The sequence below is a fragment of the Athene noctua genome, chromosome Z, assembly GCF_965140245.1.
Source record: "Athene noctua chromosome Z, bAthNoc1.hap1.1, whole genome shotgun sequence".
In the NCBI taxonomy this organism is placed as follows: domain Eukaryota; kingdom Metazoa; phylum Chordata; class Aves; order Strigiformes; family Strigidae; genus Athene; species Athene noctua.
The window spans coordinates 83785652-83810421 of NC_134077.1; the positions used below are offsets into that span (position 1 = coordinate 83785652).

The 24770-nt window shown below is 36.8% G+C and overlaps 1 protein-coding gene across 6 annotated transcripts in view; it reads right to left on the reverse strand.

Moving 5' to 3' along the window:
* SSBP2 (single stranded DNA binding protein 2) overlaps positions 1-24770 on the reverse strand; it is a 193538-nt gene that overhangs the window by 13874 nt on the left and 154894 nt on the right. For 5 of the 6 annotated variants that reach the window (XM_074932434.1, XM_074932433.1, XM_074932431.1 and 2 more), the window contains 7 exons: positions 21234-21282; positions 19673-19708; positions 15054-15108; positions 11826-11896; positions 10446-10524; positions 7420-7448; positions 2179-2277 (listed from right to left, as the gene is read on the reverse strand). In XM_074932434.1, the coding sequence (XP_074788535.1) occupies positions 2179-2277; positions 7420-7448; positions 10446-10524; positions 11826-11896; positions 15054-15108; positions 19673-19708; positions 21234-21282 (418 nt within the window). The remainder of the gene's footprint in view (positions 1-2178; positions 2278-7419; positions 7449-10445; positions 10525-11825; positions 11897-15053; positions 15109-19672; positions 19709-21233; positions 21283-24770) is intronic. The other variant, XM_074932432.1, reaches the window with a different exon arrangement.

A 24770-nucleotide genomic window follows, 5' to 3' on the forward strand; every position in this document is an offset into this window, starting at 1 on the left:
TCATTACACCAATCAATGGGGCACCACAATGCCTAGAAGTGCACATCTATATGCCTAATCTGTTTTTCAGTTGAAAACTTCAGACTGCAGAAACACTTGATTTGGCCTAAAATCTTCTAAGTAGAGGAAAATGTTCACAAGCAGAAGTATTAGCATTATGAAAACTGACAGAACAAACAGAAAGATAAATTTGCCTTTGCAAAAACAGATATGCAGTAAAAATCCTGCTAAAGCTAGAGTTTCAAGCCGTCTGTTTCCAAGTGTCCAAGCATATTAGAAAAAGCATTTTGTATGGGTCTTTCCCGTTATGTAAACTACATAGAATGGACTACTTGGGCAATGTCTACTTTGTTGCTTGTCATGTCTCTGATGGTTTGTCTGCTTTAGGGCTTGTTCCCATCATGTCCTGCTGAGCATTCCCACAGTGGGCCAGCAAAGCCAGTAAGAACATGCTTATCTTTAGCCAAAGTCAGAGACCAGCTCAAATGCTTAAAGCAAAGCATCTGCTCAAGCGATTTCCAGTATCTGAGCCAAAGTACCTGGGAAATTACTTTGGGCAAGGAATCGAAAGATGATCTGAAGCTATTTGTGATTTTTAACATTATTATCCAAGCACTATTCCCCATGCCCAGCCAAAACTCCTGGTGAACTGAATAGCAAATCTGCCTGAGAAAGGACTTCATAATACTGCCTACTCTAAGTAGCCAAGTAACAAAATATGAATCAGAAAGCAAGACAGTTCCCAAGGGCTACAATGTGACCCATGTTAGAAAGGAACCGATACCTAGAAGTAGACTCGAATGCACAGGGCATGTATAATGCATGTCTTGTAGGCATACACTTCATGTAAAACCTCTGAGAAATATGGGTTCCAGATTCTTCCAGGTAGGAAAACAAAACCTAGGAGCACCTAGAATCCAGTAAGTGTCTGAGAAAACTAATTTTCTTTTGTGTACAATTGAAGTCCTTCTTTTCATGACCTTAGTGTGGTGAACTGGCCTGTCGATAAGACTCCCTGCTCTCTGTACAAGCAACATATGCCAAATCGAGAGTCAAGGATTACCGTGATCAAGGATCACACTGTCATGGAGATTCTAGGGTTATTGGTTTTTTGGCAGATATTGAAACATCATTTGTTTGGGGTTCTACAAACCAATTTTCTCCAATACTTCACAAAATCTGAACGTGTGCCCTCTTTATGAAGACACCAACAGCCAACTATATAGAAACTCTTCCTTTTCACTAAAGCAAAACCCCAAAAACTTGGTTCCCATGACATCTGTCATGTAATTTGACTGTTTCTGTGATCTAATGGAAACTGTTCACTCATCATAATTTCTGAAGTTCACCACTGGCATAGTTAATGAAGCTGCACTCACTTCTGGCAGCAGTGATTTCCAATAAGAATAGAAGTGCTGAAGTCACTCAGCACTTCTGAAAAATCAGGCCACTCCTATTTAGGAACCTAAATGTGGGTTTAGAAACCCAGCTTCAGGCACATGAGTATGAAAATACTATAGTCTTGCTTTGTAATGGATTTTACACCATGTTTTGCTGCCTCTAGCATTCTCCATATTAAAAAAGCATCATCTGTACCAGAACGAACACTAGAGGGAACCTTTGCTTTTTCTGGCTCTTAATAGCACACTGCATCTTTGCAACATGAAATCTACTTCTGCTTTAATTATACGCCTCAGTGTGAATCTTGTTCTAAAAGACATTCCCTGCAAAACACATTGTTTAGGAGTCAAAGGTTGGGCAACCACACATTGAAACACTCAGATGTAAAAATACGTCAACTATGTGTATTTAGGCTGCTTGGATATTGCCTGACATTGTGCATTACTGAATATGTGAAGCATAATTACTACTGCTTGACAGATCTAACTTTCATTGACAACTGACCTCTTAATCTAGGAAAAGAGCTTCTGCAGTAAATCTACACCTCCCACATTTTCCAGTTTCAGCTCAACTTCTAGCAGTCTTTTGCACAATTTTTTGTCAAATCAATACTATAATTTTAGAAGCTAGTAAAAAACACATAAGGCACAGTACTGCATTATAAGTACGCTACAAAACTGTTTGTTCTTGCTGTTATTTTTCTTTTTTTAAACAAAAGACACAAGATAAAGGTTCACAAAGTTAAAAACCCCCAAACCTAGGTAAAGAAATACTTACACTCTCACTCTGAAAAGGGTTTAGGAAGTTTCCACCCATCTCACCGTCATCCCGGGGAGTGCCAGGCTGATTACTCATGCTCATATTACTGGGAGAGTTCTGTTAAATAAGATTTTAAGATACAGATTAAGTGCTGAAGATTTCAGTTCATTTCCCAGCTTCACCAAAGTGTGCCAAAGGCATGTTTTTCATGATACTGCAGTGCACCGAGATGCATTGTGCAAGGCACTGAGATTTTCAAAGACAAAATATAAGTGTCTGAAGAGTTCTGCATGATTCAGTCACTAATTTTAGTAATGTAAAGTAATGTTTTCTTCCCTGAAGCAAGAATTATTTACTCGTAATTCTTCTTTTCAGGTTATAGCCAACATCATCTCCTGCTAGGTCAGGAAAAGCTATAAATGGCTGCAGCAGGTATACGATGTAGCCCTGCCACTACATTATATCATGTGGTCAAATTCACTGAAGTCTCTGAACGTGTGCCTTGACATTTGTGACTTACGAATACGTAATTAAAGGTAGACATACAGCTGGATCTGGTCCACACAGACAAAAGCCTGTGCCTGAGGTCTTTGTTCATAGTGTTCCCAGTTTATTGAAATAGTTTCACAAGTTGTTCACAAGTGGGATTCAAGTGCTAAACCACTTCACTGAGCACAGCTAATACACAGCATTTATAGGAAAGAAGAGTTAACAAGAGTTTTAGAGAAAAGACTCTGAGTAATAGCTGGGATAACCAACGCTTTCAGGAGAAGCTACACTTTGCTATTTGCTTGTGCAGAGCATAATGCAACGGTGTTTTAATCTACCTTTTTGGTGTCTAGGTGTAACTGAAATGCTAATAAATAGTAACAATATAAAGGCTTCTGAAGATAAATTCCTTTCTTTTACAGACATGGACAAACACCTCTGTTATGTTCAGAAAATGCTGTCAAGATTCAGTCACTTAAAGAAAAGGTGAAACAAGATAATTGTCACTAAAATTATTCTGAGTCAATAGCTAATACATGATTATTACAGACTGTACAATTAGTTGGGTATTTTTATAAAATTGATTTGAGGTACCCTACCATGCCTGGAGCATGGGCAACTCTCTTTCCATCACTGTTAAGACTCCTACTTATAGAAGGAGCTGCGATGGAAAACGAGCAGTCAGGGAAAGTGGGGAGTGAAGTCATGGACATCATTATGAAATGCTTATGTCTATCACAGTTCTTCCCTTCATATTTTTTTTTAATTCAGCAAAATTGAATGCAATATTGCTGTTGAGATTTTACTTATACAAATGCAAATTTGGTATGTCACAATAAATTTAACACAAACTTGGTGGAGGCAATGGGCAAGCTAACAAAATGCAACTCCAAGTAGTGATCTTGATCAATCATAATAGCTCTAAGAATACTAAGTGAATTTGTCCTCTTCTTCTGTTATTCTCAGTTACAATCCTGACACTGTACATCTGTTAGCACAGATATTTTTTCTTTAAAAACCCCAGGTATTTTTCACTTTGAAAATACCTGCATGCAGTCTTCATTTAGTATAATTAAACCTCCAATAACTCAAACTTTGAATGAAAAATTGGAAACATTCTTGGCACTTTCCTCATAACTAGAAGGGCTATCTATCCTACCCTGGCACTTTAAAGATGTACACCAGAGTGTTCACTCAACAGAAAATGGGATGGGATAGCTATCGCTTTTACTTCCCCTTCATAACATATTTCTGCATGCTCCTGTTTGTAACCACGAAGTCCCACCTTGACCGCTGTCCGTAAGTTAAATACTGCAACATATTGCACTGTTTCACAGATTTACTTCACATCCAAACAGAACAAAAAAGGTAATTCTCAGCTTCACCAAATACCACAACTGAAATGAGTTACGTTTTGCTACTATATCAGCAGATTAGAATGTCTGACCGCTGTACTCACTAGCCACTTTGTAATGTATTTTGTATGGTTAGTAAAAGGCTGCTGCTAAGTTTTCCCCATATTCCTCTGAGGCAGTATCACCATTCTTAGTCTGAAAGGCCAAGTATGTATATGGGCTCAGCTCGGTGTATTTATTTTCAGTTATAGATGAATTATAAATTGTGTAAGCAACATGCAACCGTTAACTTTTTTATTAGCATCTGAAATGCAGCTTACAGAGCTGGGTCAAAGCCCCTGCCTTACCCCTTTTGCTTTCTTCAGTCTAGTTCACTGCTTCTCAAACTGCGATCCCCAGATCTCCAGGAATCACTGGACAACATGTCCATCAAATACAAAAGCCTAACTAGTTGATTAACATCAGACAGTAAATGTGTTATTCAGGAAAGTTAGTATAACAAATATTTATTTAGGGATTCACAGTCTGAAAAAAGCTGATATATACTGCTTTAGTTCAACCACCACAGCTACTGTACCTAAAGCAGGAATAAATTCAGGGAAGTTCTGTTGCCTGTGTTATGCAGGAGGTCATACTACAGAATCGTATCAGTCCCTTCTGGCCTTAAAATCTATGAATATAAAGTTTAAAACCCACTAAGGCCTTGCCACATTTATTTTATATGATGCTCCTGCACTTTTGTTTGTTCCTGGGGGATTTACCCCTATTTTATCTTGCTCTGCGTAGCACAAAGCTTTGAAATTCTGCAACTGCAATGGTACGCCAGCCCCAAAGGTTCAAATTCCTGACATAAACACTTTTATAGCAACTCCCCATGGCTGCTTTTATAGCCAGTATGGGGTCTAGCATTGTAGCACTAGCTGAGTTTTTCCAAAGCAAGTATATATTTGATGCCTGCACGGATTCTATGGGCACTGCAAGAAACACTGGTTATTAATGTTTATTTAATATGCATAATTTCAGTTCATTTACTTCCTCCATCTCAATCTACTTCATAAAAACTTAATGTTTTGCCATTCAGCCAATTAAATTAAAATCTTCTTTAGAAAATGTAGCTCTGAATTCTGTGAGCTGTACCAATTCTACCAAAACTGGACTAATTTTCTATGTCTTCTGCGAACAGATAACCATGTCCTCTAGTATGCATTTTACTCTACTGAAGTCCTGTGCCTGGACTTGACCATCCCACCCCAAACTGTATTAACTTCAGTGAACAATTTCCATCACTGAAAACTGTGAAGAAGCCAACTGCAAGACTAGTTGGTGACGTATGCAAGGTGACGCGTCAGCAAGAACAATCCTGGTAACTGTGTACAAAATTGGAAGGCAGCCACATCATTTTGCATGTATCAACCCCAGAAATCTACTCTTCCTTGCAAGCATAACTTTTCCATTCAAGTTTCGAAAGCATTAGGTATTACTACCTACCTGAAATTACCACTGCTACCCCCACACTTTCACTACTGTCAGTAAAGGCTGCATACTGGGCAGTGCTACCCCGAAAGGACATAGTGGCTTAACAGGACAACTCTGTTACTTCCAAAGTTAGCAGCATTTTTCTTGTAGTCATTTGAAAAAGACCTGCATCAAATGTGATTTCCATGAGTTATTTATTAAAGTTAACAAATTACAAGACTTCCAGGTGATTTTTGGATGCCAGCAAGTTTTTAGAGCTCCTGATACTTGTATTAGCGCATATATACTGATACTTAATATCAGTGAGTTGAATAAAGGGTTTTAAAAATAATCCCATGGTAAACTAATGGAAATGTTTTCGGTTTTATTCCTTAAAAAATATTGGAGTTTGCAATAAAAATACTGAAGAAAAAATACAGACATTGACTTAAAAAGTGCTGTACACTTATCTCATTGGAGGCTTTTATTGAATCTACCCTGCACATCTAAGCACAGTACAACAAAAGCAACGTGGTCATTTCAATCCATCATTTTTACTCTTTGGAGAGCCTAAAAATGTTATAGATCTCAAACAAGTACAAAAATATGGGACTGCTGTAGATGCTGCTCCCTCACAGGAGCAGCAATGGCCTTGGACACATATTGTGAGGTCCTCCTCTCCAGGGAAGACACATGCTAAGCACACTTTACAGGCTACCCCTCTCCCATACCACACCACCAGAAGACCACAAACTAGGGAACCATACAGGGTTCTTGTCCTCCTTTTTGGATATATAAATATGCATCATAAATGAAGAATGATTCCTGCCTTTTGAACACCTGGAAGTATATTTTCAACAAACTCACACTACAACTTCTGTGTTCACCCATGGGAATTTAGGTGAGCATTTTGTCCCCTACATGTTGGCATCTCATCATAGCTCCTGAGAGCAGACCTACAACAAGGTCCCTAGTATGACTGGACCTAAGGCAGAGCAGCCTTAGGTAGATCTGCAATGGCCAAGTCTGCACTGGGGGAGATCTAGTGACAGCACCATGGTACTACGTCCTTGGGCATCCGAAATATACTGGCAGCTGATATGCCCCAAAACAAGCTTACACTCCTTTCTTGGAAGATTGTTAAGAATTTTGCTACAAATGAATAAATGGTAAGATTTTAACTGAAACAACCGCTTTATCAATTTCCGCACTTAGAGATCAAATGTACAAAAGTGCAGGGAGATTGTTGTAGTGATACATTTATTACTTCCAGTCAGTTACACCTCAAAACGCTGAGTACAAAACATAGTGTTTTGCAGGGGACTGATATATGCCACTTTATTAATACCAAATAAGATCATTAATTCCTAAATTAATGATGATCACATATGTAGTAGTTCTATTTTTATGGAAGAAGTGACACATTCAAGCACAGTATTATTTTCGTAGATGCAAAATCCCTGCAGGTTAAACTCTCATTCATTTCCAACTATTTAATGGTTGTGATACCAAAATAGTGCTTCTTCTGAAACGACTTCTTAATCTAGCTTTTAGGAACTTATACTAATGATTAAGATATTAACATTGCCTTACAGAGCAATCATGCAGTGCACAAATGTAACATCCTAATGACATTTGCTCAAATTTATATTTAACTAGAATTGATTATTAGAACTATATTCATTTGTCTTAACAGTATGGAAGATTATAACATGATCAATCAGATTATGAACTCGATATAATTAATGACATTCATTAATACACATCATTATGCAGTAAGGAATAAGTCTACTTCTATTGATTATACTGGTTTTAAATTTTCAATTAATACTAATTCTGTCTTCACAGCCTCCAAAGCAGAAAATGTAGATATGTAACAAAAAGCATTGTAATAGCGAGAAAGAAGATATGTTTAGAGTGAAACATTATAAAAATTCCAAATATTTGATCAGATACTCACTTTGGAAATACTGTCCATGTCTCCTGAGCCTTAAATTAAAATAGACAAGTATTCCGTTAGTTTTGAGCGGAAGTTAACCATTGTATTTTTTTCACAGTAAATATATAACATGTTTTCAAACATAACCAACCATACATCATCTCACTTCCTTCCCAGTCTCTCTTAGCAAAAGTTTACAATCAGTACTGAACAATGTTAGTCTTTTCTCCGTGTACACAGCTGGTGCAAAAAGCAAGAAAATAATGACGGACACACTTCTGATCTGTATCGGTTATTTGGATGGCAGCCTTTCAGGATGAGACAGCACAGCACAACTTAAGAAACTGTATGTCCAACCTCCCTGTCCTCTTAACCACGGTAGGGTACAGGTACTGCCATTAATTTGGGGTTCATCCACCTATGGGAAATGTTGCTTCACCTTAAGCAAAAAAAAAGCAAAATCATGGCTAACTAGTAAAAGTTGATACTCCTGAGAAAAAAAACCCCAAACACTATTATCACTAAGGTTAGCTGGGAGGGGGTTTATTAATGTCTCTTCTCCCAGAAACAGATGCTTACTACTGAAATTGGCTGAAATGACATCAATTTTTGATGCATTACAAATACTGATGATGACAGTATCTTTCAGAAGAAAGCAGATGATCATGAGGACCAGAGTAACAGAAACCAAATAAAATTAAATATAATGAGTGCCAAGACTATCGAAAATATTTTTTTCACATGTCGTAGCTCTCACTTAGGTAAAAGCAAGAATAAAGGAAATACAACTTTAGGATGGATGTATCAAGAAAACCATTTTTAGCAGCTCCAGTAAACAACTCTGGTCACCTATTTTCGGGAAAGAAAAATTCTAGAAGAATACTGAACACAAAACTAGAAGAGTATCCGAGAAAAACAAGAAAATGGAGTTGTGGGAGGAGACTGAAATAGCTTACTATACTTAGCCAGGCAAATTAAGGCTGAGAAGGAATGTGATTTCTCTCTATAAATACATCAGATACATAAATGTTGCAAAGAGTTATTTTGTCATGGCCCAAAGGATAAATTTTGGTGGAAACCAGGAAAAGACTTCTAAACATCAGAGCTATGAAGAGATATCCAACAGAAGGGTTGTGCTCAAGGAAGCTGGAAAAGTTCAAGATAGATCTTGACCAATTTATCCACCTGATTATGAGACACAGCTGCCTACTGCTGTGTGGAAATGAATGCAGCGTATCTCCCGTTAAAGAACTCGGGTTTCAGTTTATGTATGAACTTACCCCCAGCAAGCAGTCATCATTAATTTGACTAAGCACTTTATTGCTTTCACTAGAGAAAATAACTGACCAAATGCTTGGTACACATAAAATCCTTCCACAACTGTTTCAGTTTAATTTCTTCTTTTAGCTAGGAAATATTTCTCAGGCTATAGAAAGTGACAGAAGAAAGATGTGTATTACATTTTACACAGTTTTTCATTTATTTGAATGTAATGTGTATCATTATTAATTAAAACAACAATCCATTTTAGGACTGTAATATGTAAAGAAAGGCTGTAAAATCACAAGGTGTCCTTATGCAAAGTAATCTAGGAATTTCAGGGACATGCTTTCCTAGAAAAAAAGATAATTTTATTAGGAAATAGATGCCTACTGCTGAATTTTAATCGTTCAGAACGTGTCTGCTAAATGAGGTTCGATGGCTTAATTTTTTCTCATCTTGTCACAGCCTCTTTGAATTTCTCCCTTTGTCTTATCTGTTTATGCCTCCTGTCTCATAACCTCCAACTTTTAGGCTACAAGTGACAGATTCCCACCCACCATGGTAGTACGGACTTAAATGGTATGGAGTTTAGGTTTGCACGTGCCTGTGCTGGGAAGATGACAGAGATTTTCTCTGGTGATAGAAGCAAGGGGAACGCTGGCAGCTTGGCTTCCGCCTGCCTGACCTGTATCCAGCTTGCTTGGTTTTCTCCCCATAAAGGAAAGCACTGCTCAGCAGGGTGTTGCTGGTGCCCCTGTGGACATCAGGCCAGTTCCCAGATGTAGAGGAGAACCTTACTGGTGGACCAGGGGGATAGAAGAAGAAGAAGAACAGGTTCCCCCCTGTTGTTACCTGCATGACTGACAACCCTTCATGCAGATAGAAGTGAGAAGTACAAAGCAAGAACTGTAATCAGAGCTCTACTGGCCCAGGGTTAGGGTATGAGCAGGAATAAAAACAAGGTATTTATTGACCTTGTGGGTATGGAAGAAGGAGGCATAAATGCAATTTATTTAGCTGTAGCATGTTTCTTAAATTCCTTTCAAGAGTATCATGTTTCCAGCAAAAAGTAAGAGGAAAGAGTTTGCTGGGATGGTCAAGAGATAAAGCAGTCTGTGTTTTTTGCAGAGTTATGCAAGGCTTCTCATCTAAATAGGAGTCCTTCAAAAATCATAGTGTCAAAAGTCAAGCAGTACGCCGTTCGTCCTGCCTCTGCACTCCCGGACAAGAATTCATGTTCTTTTAGGGGCATTAAAATTGACATCTGTCTGAAGCGGCTAATGGGGATGGAGTAATAATATTCACATCTAACAGACATATGGCTTAAGTATAGAACCAATAAGGATATCCAAGTGTTGGGATAAAACCACCTTTACACATGCTTCAAAATATGTAAAACTTACTTCCTGATAATTGATATAAGTGTGCACCAGCATGTCATAATTACACCTTCTCAAGATTTTCAAAGAGAAAGAGAGGTAAATAAAAATGGCTCTTAAGTCTTCACCTCTGCATTACTGTGATGGTATCCTTTAGACAGGTTTTCGTCAACTGGAGTAAAACTATACTCTTACGTAAATAAAATACTTCTTCCAGTTGTGCACTATGTATGCCAACTCATATATTTAAAAAGTATCTTAATACTTCTTATTGAGGCATATACAGCTTTTTTAGTTTTTAAAAGATTATTACATACAGTCTTCCACATAATTCAAATAACTGGTTATGGAAAATGGCACTAGTAATTGAAAATTCACAGTGTTCATAATAGTTACTACCGTTACCTAATGATCCATTCATATGATGTGAATCCATTCCACCCAGTCCACTCATAGGTCCATCTGACCCTGGCCCCATTGGAAACTACGAAAGGATCAGACATTAAAAACTGGTATTACTGTACAAGTTTTTGTAGATAATCTAGTAAAAATAAAATATTCCTCAGGAAAAAAAAAAAAAAAAAAAAGGAAAAATGCACAGTCCCAGCTCTGAATGCACAAATCAAGTGAAAGTCTTTCATGAGAAGACTACAAAAACATCATTGCTTTTGTTCACTTTTTCCAATGCTACCTTCATAATTTTTGGAAACGCTCACCTCTATAAACTGGAATATAATTTAGGAATAATTTGTAATTTACTTCAACAGTTTGTGTATGACTTTCAAACTTGCTTGTACTGACCGAGCTCTGCTCCACTGAAGTTACAGGCAGCTTTATGTTTCTCTTCAATGAGTAATTGATTAATTAACATTTTTCAAACCCCACCTTATCCAGAGTCAGGCTACTCCGCATTACCTTTGCAGCATGAGCGGTTTCTGTCCAATTTTAGCTATTAGTCTTAAATTTAGTTCTTCAAAAACTTAAAGACATTAACATTACAGAAAAATTTCTAAAATTCACCATATAATGATTTATCAATATCTAACTATCTATATTTTTAAGTTCTACTGGCCTTTTCTTCAAAAGGCCCTTAATATGGATCATGATTAAATTATATATGGTTGTAATCAGAGAAATACAGTAAAACTGAAGGCATGGAGAAAGATCAGAAGAAACAAGTTCTACCTAAGAATCCAGACTTTTGTCAGCTCTAGGACTGCTGAAATTTAGACTAAAATAGTCAAAAAGTTAACTAGTTCATTAGGCAAACGCTTAAATGCTATTAACAGGTTTCATTCTTAACATCTCATTTAGCTAAACAGGGAAGTTTGTTTCTTCTCAGAGGCATTAATTTTATCCTTTTTTATAGAACATCAGGGCAACATAATACTGCAATCTCATCATCCCTTTTCAAAGGTAGGTAATTTTTTATAACAGAAGTATGAATCCTGCAGAAAGTAATGCTTAGTGGCAGCTCCTAGGATGACATCTTATCACAAATAAGTCTATTGCACCACAGTGTGACAAACTATATTGTCCCCAAGATCCACATGCAGAAGCCTCTAAGGTCTTTTCCATGTAGAAGAATATACTCCAATCATTATTTTGCATGTATTGGCATGATTGATTTGGGAAACATGAAAATGCATGTGGTCGGGGGGAAGCAACTGAAGTGTCACCCATAGAAATGAAAAACTTAGTATTAATGATATGTGATGGAAACATAGTGTTTGGATAAAAAAGGCTGTATAATTCAAAGAAGTATATAACTAGATTCATATTTACATTAGGTCTGTTGGGTCCAGGTGGTACTGCATTCATTAAAGTGTACATGTTGTCTCCAGAGTTGGTTGAATCTGTAATAAGAGATTATTTTAAGTGCTAATATATACCTTTCAATAAAACTACTCATCTAATACACTTCCTGTCATTTTGTTCATATTATTTCTGTGCCTGAATCACTGATACACAGTGGTAAAATAGAAGATTTCATTCCCTTTCTATCTATTGCTACCACACAACAGAGCTATGAAAAGAAATAATTGCAATAGTCCCTAAGTGACTACTTCTAGACTCCAGTTTTATGCATGACTGTTAAAACGTTTATAAATCACCAAGTATCTGTAACTATTTAATTCCATAAACCCTTTTTCCTGGAGTTCCAAATTACTTCACTCATCTTCAGTATTCTCTATAAAACAGGAGTTTCTTTCTTATCAATACTTCCTGTAATTTGTTTTCCCTCTATTAATAAATGATAAAGAGCTTCTCATTATATGGCCTGCAAGTTAGTATAGCACATGAAGATTTTTTATTCTTATCCATGTCAGTCTATTTGATTTTGGATATATATACACAGGGGAACATTGTGCAATATCCTCACTCCAAGGACAGCTTTAGCTGATATATCTTCATGGTACAGTGTGGTGCAATGCTTCAAAAAAACCCTGAATCCAACACCAACAAAACCATCCTGGCACAGCATGGTGCTTAAGCTAGTAAATTCTGCCAAGAGTTTCACTTGGCCTTGCCAGAGCCTGACGCAGCTATATTGTTTCTCAGTACTTTCCCTGCAATTGATGCACATGAACTTTCAGGTGGAGCACCTCCAGAGTTGAAATACAGGAATCAACCTAGAAAACTCTTCTGGTTAAACTTAAGTTGAACTTAAGAAACCAGTCTAAGAACCATCAGTAGATACAAATTATTCATTCTGATCTCTAGCTTATCCTCGCTGCCAATACACACAAAATCTTAACAACCCTTTATCAGTATTTGTATGAAAGAGAAGGCAAAAAATGCAGCAGATAGTAAACAAACTGGGCAAAAACCTTTCTCAAGGGAACTCGACAAGAGATAGGCCATGTAATGAAAAAGTTTACTGAAAGGAGAACGACCTAAGGAAAGTCTAAATGCAACCCTAAGGGGACAGCATGATTAAAAAAAGTATTGGCAGCTCTGGAAAATCAGTATCTGCAGAAAGAATAAAGTATAGTTTAGTACTTTGTACCTAGATCCTCCAAAACACCATTCCACCTCTTTGAACCAGTCTTGAGATTAACAACACAGATAAAAACCACTGCTGAGCTGTAATTCCTACTCCAAGACAAGGTGATGGGGAAATTCTGAGGTAGAAATAGTGAAAGTGAGAAAGCTGAAACCATTAAAATGTGTTGGAACTGGGAATGCAGCCTGATCTCCTGCAAAAATGTATTTGTATGTACACTGGGAAGCTAAAATCAAGGTTTTTATCTATTCCAAATCTTTCTGAGACAGTTTTCTAAGCATTAATTCACCTGGGTGAGTAAATAATTCCATTATATACAGAGCACTATGTATCACTAGAACATTCAAATATGCTGTTGGAGGAAGAGGGGGAACAAAAACCTCTTAGCCTAAAGTTATCAAAGTAAAATTAGCATATAAAAAGTTATTTTTAGCATTGAATGAGGTAGGCAAAAAGTTCTTCAACCAACAGATCCTTTTGCAACATACTTCCCTGGCTCACCCCATGTTCTGCTGGCTCATGTAAAAATACATACAGGCTGGTTGGGCCACGGGAGACCTCCGAGCTGGTTTGTCTCAGAGGCAAGTAAATACCTTTGCAAAATTCTCAGGTGGCCAATTTCTAAGTGTTTTCACACTTTGGAAATCAGAGCCTAAAACATCTTTGAGTCTCTAACTGAAAATCAGAACAACTGGCAGCAGAAGCTTTATTTGAGCTGCACAGAGACAGCCTAACATGTGCCATAACTGCAGTGCTGACTATTTTTAAAACTGCAGGCTATGCATAAGTTTGTTTTATGTTAAAAGAGACTCTTAAATTTTAAATGCCAGCTTGCACTGATTATCTTTTGCACTAATAATATGAACAAGGGAGTCCTATGCTTTATCTTAGGTTGCATTTTTTTAAAGACCTGGAATTACATTTACTGAAGGTATTATATTGGTGCAAGGAGTTTTCATAGCTAGTTAGGAAACTTCCCGACCTTCTTGTGCTGTAGAGGATAGCAAGAACATGTGAGACATAAGGACTGAGGATGCTGAGGGAACAGCATCCCTCTTAGCTGGTGAAAGTGAGCTACAAAGGCAGATATTGGCCAAAAGGAGTAGCTATTGAATACTGGGTTACACAAGATGTAATTAGTTTCATTCTATCAGATTTCTGATGATGTCCATGGGAGGGGACAGCATCCTCCGCATTCTACAGTTCTACCTTCATATCAGAATCTTTGCAGAACATCGATGGAGAGAAATACTTACATCTAGTTGACCACCTTCAAGCCTCGGGAAGCTAGCTAGCCATCCCGAACCCTTCCATCGTACCCCTCGTTTCTTCAAACCTTAGTAGGAATGTGGCCAATCTTTTGCATGGCCAAAATCTCTATATGGTCAGAATTGCAAGATACAGACCATGTTACTTAGGGAAAAAATGGGGCAGTTTAAGTTCTGGGAACAGATCACTGGTAGGACATGACGATGGCTCCTCTGGGGCCTTACTCCTCCATTACAAGACAGAAGAGAGCAACCTGTCCAGCATGACCCTGCTGTCAGTCAGAGGACATAGCCACAGGATGCAGCACATCACTCAAGAGCCACATGTTGGACAGGTCTATCCCATAGGATACTTTAGGGAAGTTTCAGCAGATCTGTCAATCTCCTGATTTCCAAACTGGTGGAATTGTCCCAAAGAATATTAGTAAAAGCAAACAGAGCCTGCATCTTCTTTTGTTTTTAACTTGGTATTGCTGAAATGGTGCAAGAAAAGATGGGCTCAAAAGCCAGAGACATTAATTACTCTGAACTGCAGAGATACAATGCTTTGTATTTCTGCATCATAACAGGGAGAGAGAGAAAGAAAGTGAAAGTGGAGAAAAAAAGCTGATACAGAAAGTATAAAAGCAATAATTTATCATTATCTGATTATCAAAATCAAAGTCTGAAAAATAATTTGTGTACTTCCTAAAAATCCTTTAAAATTATCTTTCATTATTTCTGAACATATTTCAGTACCTGCAGGACTAGGCATGATAGGTGTTCCTGGTGGCCCTCCACCTCCTGGTGGTCCCTAGAGAGAGAAGAAAATGTCAGTTAGCATGAAAGGGAAAAAATACTGCAGTAAAAAAGAACACAGTATAAATTAAGAGAGAAAAAAAAAAAAAAGGATCATGAATATCATGAGTTACTCTGGTAAAAACACACAGATTTTCTGATAAGCTAGTGAAACAGCTCATCACAGGTTAAGACAAGGTAACTAACTGTGTCAGTGAGCTCTGGCACAGACTTCTGTATGTGGGTATACAGACCCAAAAGATCCATTAGTCAATAACTCTGTGTCATGCTGTGAGTCAGACAAGAGAAATACTTGGAGCACAGCCTAAGACAATTACATTTAATACCCTCAACCTACTTCATTACCACTGTTTTTTCAGCTGGCATTTCTGTTTTGTTGTAATCTGTACAGTCAATAGTCAAGTAAACAATGTTTGCTAAGCACGATACAATGGGGTGTCCTATGGGGACAGAAGAGCCTAATCACCTTAAGAAAGCTTTCTTTTTTAAGCAGTCTTGGTATCTTGATGCAATAGGCATCTTAATTCTGTCTGTATAATATCCTACAATTTTTAAAAGAACATCTGTATCCATAATTTCTTCTCAAATAATAACAAATGGATTAAAAAGGGCAGGATAATGCTGGGTACAGTCATATCATGTGCCTAGACTGCTAAATCAAAGATAAAACCAAAAAAAGCCCCACCAAAACCATCAAGAAACATGTTTTCTTAGTTTCAGGTATCTCTGTTTTGCAAATCTGTTTATGAGTAAGAACTGTACACAAACTGCTCTGGCTGTTACACAAGCTTTTTAAAGTGCTTAAAAAACTTCTCCATGAATTTTATTCTAAATGTCCAAATTGCTTAGTACAAACAGAACTGTAACTTCTTGCTTCCTATGTTTTCCACATCCACAAATATTTTTAAGTAACATGAAAAACTACCCACTTCCAGTTTGTAAAAATGTCTGTCAGTAAAAGTCAATAAATATTGACTTTCCATTATATAAAATACAGATTGCTAACAATGATTCTTTTAATTGCCATATGACTCTTACTATATTGTTATATCTTTTCTTATATTTTAAAATTTTCTTACATTTTAAAATACTGTTCCAGATACACATTTTTTTCAGCAGCACTGAAAATAAAGGTTTGATTGTTCCTGCCTGCTTACAAGGGCATTGCTGAGATCTGCTATAATTCACTCAGGTATTTTGGAATGACGCAGAGAAGTCTTGCATTTAGAACAACAGACCCTGTTTCTCAATGGCCTACTTAAAATAACATTTCTCACAAAACATCTAGCAGTAACATACTAGAATACAGGATTTTCAGACAATCAGTAATGTTATCAGCTTTTCAGATTGATACTGCTCCTCTGTGGGTTTGTACACATAAAATACTTTCAGCGGGAAGTATCTCTGTCTGCTAGCCAGTGATCAACTCACAGTTAATTGTAGATGAAACAGTAATTTTTTACCCAGAATCAGCAGCACATCCCTGCAGTCAGTCAACATATATACCTCTACGACCTATTATGTAACCCCACCTACCAGTTCTTGATTTTGTGCTTCCTCTTGTTTGTGAACTAAGCAAGGTCACCGAGTACCTTTCATAAAGTGTGCAAGAACAAAGGCTTGCTCCATCGTGAAACCCACAGAGCAGCTTATAAAAATCAAGGCATAATCACGACTTCATGTCATAGCTTCCCTCCCTCCAATTACAACTGAATCAGAAATTAAATGTATTAAGATTGGGCTTCCCAAAACTGTGTTAATGGCCTATTCAACCCTCGGCAATAAGAAATTCCCCCATTGCTGCTGCAGAGCTACAGACTCCAAATTCAAAGGGACATTTGAATCACATACATGACCTCCTAGTCATCACAGGCTACGACTTTTTATCCATGTACTTGTGCACGAAGCTCAGTAACTTGATTTTTTTAGGTTTATATGCATTTTTCAGCATCATTTAAAGAGATGTAGAAACCACTGACTCGTCATTTATTAGAAAAGTTACTTATCTTCACTACTAACTTTCACATCTGATTTTCATTTTGTATTTATTCTCATTGTTTGTATATTTACTTCTCTTAGAAAGTCTTTTGGTATCAGCTATTTTCAACTCTGAGAATATAGTAATATGTAATAGAATTATTTCTCAAACCGACCGCATTAAGCTCTCAAAGCGTGTGGTTCCAGATCACAAATCCTTTGGCTAAAAGGCTGCTTTAAGAGCTCTCTATTCCACACGTCCTCAAATACTTGCTCTCTTGGACTATTGCCCCCCAGTTTTGCTTATTTAGCTGTTTGTATAGCTGGAGTTCATGCACTCCTTTTCCAAAAGTGATGAGCCTTTCTGAAGCAAGACTACTCTCTCAGCATCAGACAAGACATGCACTGTGCAAGCATTTATGCTGGCAGAAGATTTCAACCCTTGGCCCATCTCAGCTGCTTCACCACTGTCCTCTGCTAGCGGCAGCCTCAGCTCAGTTTGGAGCTCCCACTGTGAGTGTCCCTCCACTTATTTTGGGTCAACTTGAGTGCTTCAGCAAGGACCTGGTTCTTTAAATGCCTCATTCAACTTCAGTTATTTTGGATGAAAAGGGTCACTCATCCAGGGAACTCCAGTGGCAGACCTGAAGGAGTGGTAACCTTCAGCAGCAGAGTGGGGACAAGGAATCAGGCAGAAACCTTTCCCACTAGCACAGCTGGAGTCCAGAGAGCACATCTGAACCAAGGCTCAGGCATTTTCTCCTATACTTCAATCTTTTGTGTGTCTCATTCTTGCCTCTTTGCAGATCTTTTTATTTCCCTTCAATGTTGCCAATTAGATGCAATGTTCCAGCATCAGGCTCATCACTGTAACTCAAAGAAGTAAAATCACCTCTTTACTCTTACTCCTCCTCTACCTATCCAATGATATATGGCCATGCCCTCTCTTCTCCAAGTGATTTATCCGAGCTGACCTTTGGTTTGATGTGAGTTAAACCAACAGAGTCTGCTTCTACAACTTGCTTTTTACTTAGATTTGTTTCTTTAAAGTAACTTTCTATAGTATCTTATTTTCTACTTTTCTCAGGACTTCATACTTCTGAAAAATGAGAATATGAACTCAAATATGAAAAAAAAAATCTTCAAAATCTGCAACACTAACTGACCAGTACTGTCTTGAGTGAACCGAAGGAAACCTCTTCTCAACAGAGAGAAATTTACGAAGTTCTGTATTAAAAGAACTGGTTTGGAGATCAGCAGATTTGGACTGTTTCCACTAAACATATGTCAAAATGAATACTATGGTTATGGACATTTATGAGAATCATAACCTTTTTCACAGCTAATTGTCTAAATAAAGGACAAAAGAAGTTGATTTTGTCTAAACAAAACAAACTCATTCTTGAACTCATCCTTCAGCTCTGCAGGATCATCTCTCTTACAAGAACTGAAAGTAAAATAAACCTATAAGCAGCACAAACATATGAAAAAACACTGGTATAATGTCCTCATGGTGAAGGACCTGATATTTCCATATTCTGAATTAGCTTCACGTTTTATGCTGGTTAAAGTCAATGCCCTGCAGCTGTCTAATCTTCAGGTGATAAAACATGAAATATCAAGAGAAAGGTCTACTGAAACATGACCAACCAACAGAAATTTGGAATCCAACATAAATATATATATATATATATATATATATATATATATAAAAATTCTCCCTTGTTTCCCTGTGACACCAGTACTAAGCATGTGATAAAAATAGATGAAACAATATGCCTTAGAAGAGTACATCAGAAGTATAAATAATCCAAGTACAACGGTAACAACAACAATAAAGAGCCTAAAAGGATAAACAAAGTTAATCTCTCAGGAGACAAAAAACAGCAGTATATACTCCAATAAAGAACATTCTGTTGATAGCTAAAGTGCATTTGTTAATTTTCAGAGAGAGGGTTAAGACATTTTGTGTTCTTTTGAATGACAGATCAAAGCTGGGCCTATTACAAAGTTTTAACTATATCATTTGAAAGTACAGACTAAAAAAAAAAACCGATACCAACTAATTCATAATAAATCAAGACACTGTCTGTAAAATGAAAGCATAACAAACTACGGAGAAAAACAGAATTTTCAAGTCTTCAGAAGGCAATTATAAGAATATAAATTTCCCTTAAAATCTTAGCTATAAGGGCTGATTTGTGTATTTTTGGGGAGACAAAAGCTTGTTCTAATTCTTAAAATGCTTTTTTTTCTGAAGTTCAGAGAATCATACACAATATTGTGCTACTGAGAAAGCTGGTTTTTTTTGTCCTTTATTACTGAAGACAATGTATTGCGTTGTTTATACAAATGTTTGCTGAAATAAAACAACACTCAGGGCAATACTGACCAGACTAAAAATTCCAGTTAAGGACATCAACATATGCACCGTGGATAGCAGGAAAAAAACCTAAGTGCAGATCACTTGTTCAGTTCTCAACCAATACACAAGGGTTCTTCTTAAAATCTGGACAGCTATTTCTTTGCCTACATAAAATTAGTACCTATTCTAATCAGCACACACACACAAGTGTACTTACTACATAGTTCCCAGGGGATGCTGAAGAATAAGGTATCTGTAATATCAACAGAAACGATACAGTATTTTTTTTTTCTGCAGTGAGATGGAGTCCATACACACATTTATGTACAGCTGTAGATTAATGCTTATTTGTTTAATATTTTTCAAGACACAGTTAAGTAGTACAGGAAAAAGCTACTGTTGACAAAACAAGTACCTCCCCTTGTCGTTGCAAGTATGCTCAAGTGCAAAAGTAGCAATATAGACACAAAACAAATTCAATACCCAATACTTCACAGTAAAATATTCAGTTACTGTGCTCTGGTAGTCACTCTAATTAAATTAATATGAATGACATAATTCAGACACTTAAATGTCCATAGGCTGAGATCTGGTATCTGCTCTCCATTGTTTAATAAGTGAGGAACGCATTTGTAACAGCCAGCATCATTTTTTTAAGATACCAGTTACAAGGTCTAGCAAGAATTCAGTTCTTGCATCTACTACAAGAGTCTTATTCTTATTGTGGGAGCCAGATTAAGGTCTGTAAATATCTGCAAGTCTAGTAAAAGGTTAAAATGTAAGATTATTAAGGCAATATGCTTTATAAGGTTGTAGACAACTTGTCAGCAAAATCATTTTTACAAATATATCTATTACTGGACATCTCAATAGAATGAAAATATTTCAGCTGTCAACTGAAAAATACCCTAACATCCATTTTAGTTGGATACATGCAAAAGAAAACTGAGGAAGAGTTTTAGCTCTTTTTTTTTTTTTTCCCCTGACTGTCATTAGCAGAATTAAAAAATGAGAACTGACAACAAAAGAAAGAACCAGGCTAGTGTGTTAAGCCAGACCCATCTTATCCAACTGCAAGTGCTAAAAAAGGACACATTTTTATACTAATGATGTATGATCACTGAATGAAAATGAAAACTTTACCTTTGTGTTTTCTTAAGAAATACCAGACACTGTTGTTCATGTGGGATGCCTCCCTGACCTCCTCTTTCTTCAAGCTGCTATTAGACTACCTCATTTTGTAGTTGTTGCAATGAAATTTGAGTCCAGTGCTTTTTACAAAAAGCGTGTAAAAATGTCTGATGTCTTGCAAGCAATTGCTCATGATTCCATATTCCCTAGCTAAGAGCAGCAAATGTGCTTTTGTTATGTAAAATATGTGAGCACACATTAAGCCATATCTTAACGAGCTGCGATTTCTGTAGAGCTTGCTGGCCAGATAGTGTTGACCTAACTCATTTTACTTGTGCTAAAGGAAGCTAAAATGTATTTTAAATACACCCTAGAATAACTTTTGTGTTATGGAAGTGCTGTAACTGGTGTTAAGATGCAGAGCTGTTGTGTGATTATGAACAGAGCTTGGATATTTGCAGGTCAGTGAGCTCTCTGTTCAGATGTGCTCCTCACTGTACCTGCTCTGCATCAGGGTTACAGGGAAAAATATAAAACATGCAGTATTCTATTTGTTGAATGATGTGGAATTTTCTTTCTGGTGTATTTATGAGAAATACTTCCCTAAATATAAGATAATGTATAATGTATTTTAAATATTTACTTACAGAATTGGCATTAGTCGGATTTGGCCAAGGTCTACCACCCCCAGGACCCCTGTAACAAAAGATGAAAGATGAGATACAGAACAATCCCCATCTTCTGACCAGCTCTGAGGAAGCAATTGAAAGTAATCTGTTTCCAGAGCAAGGAAGGAGATGGCTTTTTTTAAGTTAATATGTGTTTATAAACCATAACTACACCAAGTTACAATGCTATAGCAAAATTCTCATTGTTGCACTACCATTATCATTTAATCAGTTTATAAGTTGATTAAAGATTATTTGTTTATTACTACAACCCTGCAACTCACATTTAAGACACTCTAGGTCCTTACTCATTCTGGTAATTCTGTACTCTTCAGGTCAGGACCTGCCAGAATGGCACCATAAGATTTCTTCCCCAGTAGCTGCATTGCCAGAGGCAGAGGCACAGTTTTGCATTGGTCCCAAACACTTGCAAATTTAGGAAGTGTCAGACGTTCCCCCTTTATAGTCTCAATGGAATAAGCTGAAAGATATTGCAAATTTATGTCCCTTGAAGTGCTTTCCTTCCATTTGCAGAGAAATTAACACCATGTTACGTAGATGCAGCATTTTAATGTGACACAGAGGTTTTGCAAAGAGTAAAAACACAAGTTCCCAAATTCTTTAGGTTTTCATGAGGAGTGTTTTCCCTTGTACTCTGATAACCTTTTTAAAAATATTTGGAGGAAGTATCACATGTTCCACGGAAGTCTAGTTACAGTACAGACAAAAGCAGAAAGGTACTAAAAATGTTAAGTGTAACTTCAGTCACAGAAAGAATACTTTTGCTTATATAAATAAGTACCTTTCTGAAGAATTGAGGATGCAGGCATTTACTGAGTATGGATCTAGATTACTGTTAGTAAGGTTTCATTAGTGAAAGTGATGCTAGTACCTTACGAACGTTTTTGAAAAACCTTTTTTTTTTTAAAAAGATCAAGACACAGAAAATATGTTGCTATAACCTGTGTCTGATAATAATAATAATAAATCTCATGTATTAAAAATTTAAACCATGCCATTTTATACATACACTTTAAATATATGTTTAGGCGTGTATCTACAGTTTGCTACTTGACTAAGGCTGCCTTATCTCCGCAGAAGTTACAGAAGCATGAAAGTTATCATACAGCAGGCAAAATGGAAATTTCAAACTTTTCAGACATTCTCACTATGCTTGGCCCAAATGGTGTACACATGATTAAGTGGCAGCTCCCCAGCAGGAGGGACAAGAGTGTTCTGCAGGCAGATCTGTTTGATAAAGCCAACTCTGAGGAGACATCAGAGGGGTACTAAAAGCAGAAGGGAATGGGGAAAGGAAAAAAGCAAAAACTGCCCAGACAGAGCACGTTCTTCTCACAACTCTTGGTGTTATTTTAAGTTTCTTGCTCTTAGCTGAGCTCAGAAAAATAGTTTGGTGGTTAGGGTTCGTCTTTTAACAGTCCTGAGGGAATTAAGCCATATGGGAGGTAAAATCTCCAAGTTTACAGTCATAACACCTCAATAACCATAATTATTTCTGGGAGCATTAAGAGCTCCTACTTATTTATAAATAAGATTAAATCACTTTTTGAAGGCCCTGACAACTAAGAGGCAGAGCAGATGACAAAACTTTTGCATTTAAAATGGAATTTTGGCCTCATTTGCTTTAGAAAATCAACATTAGCCACGACAGCTTACCAGACATGGGAGAGTGATTTAAATATAGAGAAGAAAGCAGGCTTTATTAATGCATTCAGGAAGTTTTCTATCTATTTTAAAGCTTTGCATAACTAAAAACTATTAGATATAGATATGTTGCGCAACGGATTTAATATTGAATCTTATTTTTTTATTACACTGTTGATGAAACTATAAAGAAATTAACTCAAACAATCAACTGAAAGTTGATTTATTTCTGCTGACATATTTTTGGAAGGTTAGAAAACAGGAATGTAGGTGATTGTCTTTTCTGCCTTCTTCAATGGGAGGAGGGGAGGCAAAGCAAGGAAAAGGACTCACAGCACTCATGCTCCTCAGGTCAAATATTTAGCAACTTCTCTGCTAATGATTACAAGGTGAAATATGAGGTGAGGGTTTTTTTTTTCCCTTTTTTTCTTTTTTCTATGTACTATATTTGGTTTATTGTATCCTCTATTGTAGAGAAATCAGGAATATTTGTAACAACACCGGAAGTCCCACACTTGTTGGTGTGGCATTAAGTAACGCAAATATATCTAGGAAAAAGCATCAAATGGAAAATAGCTGTGACGACACTGCAGATTACAGTAACTACAGAGATATTAAAAAGCCGACTCAGATATGTGATTGGATTAAGGCACAGCAACATGGAAATTTAGACAGGCCTTATGAGGAGACTGGGAAACTCACCTTTCACCTAAAAAGCTGTTGGAACTTGCAAATTTACTGGAAGCCATGAACAGTTCTAAGTATAGACTTAGAAAACACTGTAGCAGGTTCTGCTGGAAAGCCATATGGTTTTTGTGGAGCCAACTGTTGTTAGCTTATAAAACACATTAAAAAAAACCCCCTACCTGCATTTTTTTAAAGAATTCAATACAATCAGGTTTTTTGCCCTTTATTAAATGTTTACCTTGGAAGCATTAACAGAGTCATAAAACACTAATATGAATGTACCAATTCCAAAATAGAGTCATTTATTAAGTATCTATCGCTATGACTAATTACAGCTGGATTTTATCCTTAAAAGTTAGTCCTATAGCATTGATCCTAGTACCTGAAAAAATAAAGTCTGAAATTTCAGTTTCCCAGGGGGCAAATATATCCAATCAGGAAATTAAACATCTAGACACAAGTCTGTGAATTGAAGTTAAAAACAAAATCACGTTTCTTTTTCTTTCCAGGCATGACAGAGATATTCTTAGTGCTTGAGACAGCACTGCAGGTCACATGGGCCATTAAAAAGTGTCACTGAAATGTAACACTGCTGCCTGAAATTTGCCATTTTGTTCCAAAGAGGGCATTTTTCCACAAAGAAATAAAATCTTACTAAAAACGGCAACACCAAGTTTCAACTTAAAACCTTATAGTTAAAGTTATTTTGTAGAAGAACACAGGATACATACCAGCTGCCTCAAACCGTAATCTGATAGGCATTAGTTATGATGGAGCAAGCAATTATTTAGCAGTACTACATCTATGGAGAATATGCTCCTGGACCAAAGTACTGTCTATGAGCTCTCAAACTGGTTGTTGTCATTTTTGACAATAAAGAACAGTTTTTCATCCAGAAAAAATGTAAAATTATATTTGGCAGATATTCTGCTCTTAACCAAAACAGCTTCCTTTTGCACCTTCTGAGAAGAGAAAGCTGGATTTTAAATGGCAACTGTTTTTGTAAAGTACACACTTTAATGTTTTAACATTGCCAAAAATCCAAATACATTGAATAGAACACTGAAAAAATTTCATGTAAGAAAAGGACATGGCTATGTAAAGAAAAATGTACGTTACTATAAGGCAATATCCTTATATATAGCTATCCGTTTCCTAGAAATG